The 6,152-nt window shown below is 34.1% G+C and overlaps 1 protein-coding gene across 1 annotated transcript; it reads right to left on the reverse strand.

Annotated features, from left to right (window-relative positions):
* Window positions 1-268: 268 nt before the first annotated feature.
* LOC107831402 (uncharacterized) lies at window positions 269-3,283 on the reverse strand. The gene is made up of 4 exons (XM_075221777.1): window positions 1,970-3,283; window positions 1,700-1,864; window positions 399-1,286; window positions 269-352 (listed from the first exon to the last, which is right to left on the reverse strand). The coding sequence occupies exons 1-4, from the start codon at window positions 3,281-3,283 to the stop codon at window positions 269-271; spliced, it is 2,451 nt and encodes an 816-aa protein (XP_075077878.1).
* Window positions 3,284-6,152: the final 2,869 nt, after the last annotated feature.

The following is a 6,152-nucleotide window of genomic DNA, read 5'->3' on the forward strand; positions in this document are numbered from 1 at the left end:
TGTCGAGAAGCTTGCTTGAACCCATACAGTGATTTGAGTAGTCGACAAACATGATGTTGTCCTTCACAAACAAATCCTTGAGGCAACTCCATATAAACTTCTTCAGTTAAATCACCTTGCAAAAAAGCATTGTAGACATCCATTTGATGAATCTCCCAGTTATTCATTGCTGCTAGCGAAACAACAGTCCTCACTGTTACCATCTTGACAACAGGTGAGAATGTTTCTTGATAATCCAATACCTCTCTTTGGCTATACCCTTTTTGGACTAACATTGCCTTAAACCTTTCCACTTCACCTGTAGCTTTGTATTTAATCTTGTATACCCATAGACAACTAATGGCCCTCTTTCCTGGTGGCAAAGACATCACTGTCCATGTATTGTTGTCTTGCAATGCCTTGATCTCATTTTGCATTGCTTCTATCCATCTGTCATCCTTGATTGCTTCTGCATAATTCTTGGGCTCAATTTCTGCAGAGAATTTGGTGATGAAGCTTTGATACTTGGAGGACAGAGAGTCATAACTAATGACATCTGAGATTGGGTATAAACAAGCATGTGCTCCTGACTGTTTATCAGTCCTCACATAGTCTTTAAGCCAAATAGGTGGCTTAGTTGTTCTCCCTGATCTTCTTTCAGTCAATGTTGTTATTTGATGTTCTTCTAGTGCTCCAGTGTGTTCAATTAAGTCTGTCACAACTTCATGGGATCCATGAGAATCATGGTTCTCTTGATCAATATATGTTGATGCACCTGAAATTTGCTGTGAAGTAGAATCTGCAGCATTATGATTATGTAGAATGTTTCTACTTGCAATATCTAACTCATCCACCACACAAAACCTTTTCAAGCTTGTAATGTCAGGACTTTGAAAGTTTTGCTTTTCATGAGTATCCTGGAAAGGGAATATGCTCTCACGAAATACAACATCTCTACTAATAAAACACACTTTATTAGACAAATCAAATAGTTTGTATCCTTTATGATGAACTCCATATCCTAGTAACACTGATTTCACTGCTCGTGGACCAAACTTGTCCTGTTTAGGCAAAACAATTGCATAATAAAGCCAGTCTATCACCCTCATGTGAGCCAAAGAAGGTGTCATACTGTACAATGCTTCAAAATGTGATCTACCTTTCAAAATAGTAGATGATACCCTGTTTATTATATATGCTGCTGCCTCAACACATGTGCCCCAGAATCGAATTGGCAAATTAGACTGGAATCTGATTGCTCTTGTTGTTTCTAAGATATGCCTATGTTTCCTTTCCACCACTCCATTCTGCCGAGGAGTGTAAGGATAGGAACTCCGATGCAAAATTCAATGGCATGTAAACAATTCCTTACAAGTTATGTTAAAAAACTCAGATCCATTGTCTGACCTGAAGACTTTAATCATCTTTCCAAATTGGTTAAGGATCATTACAATAAATGTTTTGAGCAACTCAGATACATCAGATTTTACTCTCATTAAGAAAATCCATGTCCACCTCGTATGATCATCTACCAATGTCAAAAAGTAATTCATTCCATTATAGGTTGGGACCTTATAAGAGCCCCATACATCCATGTGTATCAAATCAAAAGGTTAACAGAGAATAGCAATCTTGTTTGTCTAGACAATGGATACACATCACAATGTTGTAGATGAAAAACATCTTTATTTCTAAAACTAGAAATCTTTCTAATAACTACCATGGGCACATGGCCTAATCTCCTGTGCCAAATCTCAGGTTCTTCCATCTGTTCCACTGTCATAGCCTTTGCTCCATTTATTCTAGATTTCTTATGGTGTGTCCTTAGAATGTACAAATCATCTTCCCTACTACCAGTCGCCTTCACTTTCCCAGGGCAAAGATCCTGAAATATGAAGTGTTCAGGAAAAAACATTGCACAACAATTCAGTTCCTTGGTCAATTTAGACATTGACAATATATTGAACTTAAAACTTAGTATACAAATTACATCCTTAAGGGTATCACCTCCTTCCAAAGGACTGTTTCCTATCTTGGTCACTTTAGCAGACTCTCCTGTGGGCATTTGCACATTTCCAGCACTTCCTACTTTACCATCATCCAACAACAAACTTTTATATCCTGTCATATGATTCGTAGCTCCTGTGTCCACTATCCAATATATTGCATTATCTTTAACAAGAAAACACTTACCCGCTAAGTTTGCACTTGTTTTAGATGTGGAAGCCTTGCTAAGCATGTTGAGCAACATATTGTATTGTTCCTGTGTGATCATTGGAGCAGCAGTGTTAGTAGAATTGATGTTTCCTTGATTGGTTGCATTAGTCTCAGGTTGCATAGAATGTCCATCCACCACATTAGCTCTGGCCTTGGACTTAAAGCCTGCATGATATCCAATCAGCTTGTAGCAGTTTTCCTTAAGATGACCCTTCTTGTTGCAGTAGCCACAATGAATCAGCTTGAAACATCCATCTCTTGTGTGACCCTTTCCATTACAATAGTCACATTCCATACCCCAACTTCTCTTCTGTTTAGATACATTATTTCTGGCTGTGAATAATGCAGCTGATTCCAGTGTTTCAGTTGTGACATAGTTACTTCTTGCCACAAGCTTTTGGCTCTCATCTTGAACAATCAAGGCATACACTTGATTCACATTAATCACTTTGGATTTCATTAAGATTTGACTCCTTGCCTGACTATAACCTTCATTCAGTCCCATTAAAAACTGTAATAGGCGCTGATACTGTAAATGCACTGCAAAATCTTTTGATTTCTCATAGTCACATGAAGGAGGTGGCATCACTGAGTCATATTCATCACATAAATCCTTCAACCTTGAATAGTACACTGACACAGACGATGTTCCTTGCGTTAAAGTAAAGATCTCCTTGTGAAGAGAATACAAACGTGATCCATTCACTTTATTGAACCTCTCTTGCAATTCCTTCCAAACTAGGAGTGCATTAGAACGAAACAGAATTCTACTTAGCAATTCTTTGCTCACGTTTCCAGTAAGCCATGAGACTACTATCGCATTACACCTATCCCACTGATGTCCTAAAGATGGTCCAAAAGTATCCCTAGTGATTATGCCATCAATAAAACCTAGCTTATTTCTTCCTAGAAGCGCAACTCTCATTGCTCGATCCCACAAAGTGTAGTTTTCCATTCCTATAAGCTGAATACCAACTGATAAGGACCCAGGGGCATCAGAAGGATGAAGATACAGGGGATGATTGTGATCAATCACCACCGGAGCTGGAACAGAGGTTCCTGAATCGGATCCATCCTCAATCGTCATGATTATTCAGTAACAAATTCAGTCAATTACAGATGAAGAGAAGAATTTCCAATCAAAACAGAAATCAGAAACAAAATTTATCAATTAAATCTAGGGCTTGCTACAACTCAGATCAGAAATCATTTTCTTACAGAATTGTCAATAAATCTCTCGATCGTCTTCAATCCGCGAAGAAAAATCCTTAGATGTAGCTGACGAAACCTCGCTCTAATACCATGAAGAAACTCACAGAGATTCTGATCGATATTGAAGCAGAGCAAACACAAATGAGGGAAAAAGAACGCATGCAGAGTTTTGGAGAGAATTTTCTGTTCATTATCAATGGAACAGTAGTACAAATGAGCTAATTACACACACACACACACACACATATATATATAATGCTAGCTAGTGCCAGCTGTCTAACTAACCTCCACTACTTCCACTACCAACATAATTAACTAATAACTAATTACACTGCACTAACTAACATAACTAAGACAGATTAGATCGTTAGTGCACAGTTAGGCAGTTAGTTAATTCCTTCACAAGTCGGTTTTAAAATGCATTTATACCCCTGTATTTAGATTACGTATGTGAATTCTTCTATTTTCAAGCATTAGTACATATAACTTTTTAAATTCAAATATAACAGGGTTGATTAAAAATAAATTTATATTATTAAGAAGCTTACCAAAATCATTATGGATTTACTTTCGCAAGCTTCACATTGTAAGTTCTTCTACATGTGCTTGTACTAGTAACTTGTTAACATGTAAATGTCTAAAATATCAGAATCGATGCAATTTAGGCATGATTCTAATTGCAACGGTAAAATAAGTCATATTTGTTTAATAATTAATTCTTAGACCAAATTGACATTGTTGATAATGGTAATAGTTACATGGATTAATTATGATCACATCTACAGAAGTATTAAAAGAATCTAACAGATAACCATATCACTACAAACAACTATTCAAAAATTGGCCAAATTTTTATAAAGAATTGTCCTAATGTGGTGAATGAAAATCTATTTTCCTACTAAAAGAGTAATCTGTCAACTAATTGCATCCAAATCTTCAAAAGGCACCTTTTCTCAATTTTAGCTATATATATCTCCCTATAAACCAGTCCTCAAACCACACTGTTTTTCAATATTTTTGAGTCCCTTGAGTAAATTCTCTCCTTTTTTCTTGCTTATAGAGAAAATGGCTTCTTCAGGAATTAACAACTGTCGTGATTTAATTCCTTATGTCCCAATCAATTTTTCTAAAATCGGGGTACGTTGTCTTTCAACCAAGACTATTCTTTCGAAAGTGATTTTTTTAAGTGTTTCCTATAAATTACTTAGATCGTTTGGACAATTTTTTTGGGAATTATTTTTCTTAGAAAAAGTTTTCTTACACAAAGAAAACGGTTTTCTTGGTTTTTCTTTTCAAGAAATGGTTGCAAAATCAAACGTCGATTGGCATTTTAGAGAAAAACATAGCAGGAGTTGTTATGAATTATGTAAATTAATTACTGTTATAAGATTTAAATAAGACCAAATTCTAAAGAACTTGATATAAATTTTAATAATTATTTTGTAACTTTTTTATGCATCCTTTACAGGATGAAGAGAAACAAAAACCTCATGATATCACAAAATGGGTGTTAGTACCATCTGGAGAATCAAGTCATCCACTGGAGGATGTTGCGATAACAACAGTAATACTACTACAACTTATTCCTTTTCGTTCTCTTGCTTTGTGCTTTACCTTTTATTATCTTATACCTATATATGTTGCGATATTAGCTTATAGAAAACAATTTTAGAGGTGCATATATAGATTTAATTTTGACAAATTCTGTCACAATCTTTATGCCTCATTTTGGGTTTGATTTTAGAGAACAAAATTTTGTATAAATCCAAAGGTCTTTATTTTTATTTTTTCGGAAGTATTTTTGAATGTTTTTTCCCAAGCCAAACAGGAATTGATTTTTTGGAAAAGAAAAAACAAAAATAGCAAAGGAATTGGCCAAAATATTTTCTCTTTTGTTTTTTTGCATATATTTTTTGTCTGTCAAAAAGATGGCGAGCAATCACATTATTATAATTTCCCCGATTAGTGTTTATTTTGATCAGATAAACAAGCACATGATATATCAGATCTAAAACAATAGTAATTTCAATTTTCTATGTTATTAAAAAGAAAGATAAGAATAGATTTATTTGTAGTTAGGGTTCTTTTCTTCTTTTACATTGTCTTTGTTAAAGCGTGGTCCTAACATTAACGGCTAGATTTGTTTGTGGAGTTTTATCAAATACTAATGCAATATTACAAGAATCTAACAGATTATCTAAATAACTAGTATGCCTTAATGATGCAATCTACACATTTGTTATTTGATTTAAAATGGTCTTAAGTAAAAACAATAATTACACTGTTTCCGTTATAAATAAAGTTAATTGACCACCTAAAGGTCATAAGTGCAAGCACATCTAGTTTAACCACATTTAAAGGTAAATTTGTCTTTCATTAATTCTTAAGATACATCTTACATATTCGCTTTTGTATGTATTACCCCTCATATAAAAAACTTAAGGACACTTTGTGCAAATTTTTTTTTTGGTCTTTTTATCTTTGTTAAATTTTGTAGAAATTTATTCTTCAAACTTTTTTTCTCTTCGAGGTAAAGTTAGAGGTAGATCCAAGATTTTAATTGTACTTAGCGTACAACATATAAATAAATTCTTTATTGTAGTATAAACTTGAGTTGAAAGTGCTGTCAAAAATGTATTCTGCCCATAATAATTTGATTATGAAATTTAATGAATCGAACATTTTTAGTTCACATCATGATAATTTCAATTTATGTTTATTCCAATATGTAATAAAGATGTGTT

Source organism: Nicotiana tabacum, chromosome 1, assembly GCF_000715075.1.
Source record: "Nicotiana tabacum cultivar K326 chromosome 1, ASM71507v2, whole genome shotgun sequence".
NCBI lineage: Eukaryota > Viridiplantae > Streptophyta > Magnoliopsida > Solanales > Solanaceae > Nicotiana > Nicotiana tabacum.

Coding starts and splice junctions, on each gene's coding strand:
- LOC107831402 (XM_075221777.1), bottom strand. CDS start 3,283: ATGACGATTGAGGATGGATCCGATTCAGGAACCTCTGTTCCAGCTCCG. Junction 1,865..1,969: donor GAGGTGATACCCTTAAGGAT/GTAATTTGTATA, acceptor TTCATATTTCAG/GATCTTTGCCCTGGGAAAGT. Junction 353..398: donor CAATGCAAAATGAGATCAAG/GCATTGCAAGAC, acceptor CTTTGCCACCAG/GAAAGAGGGCCATTAGTTGT.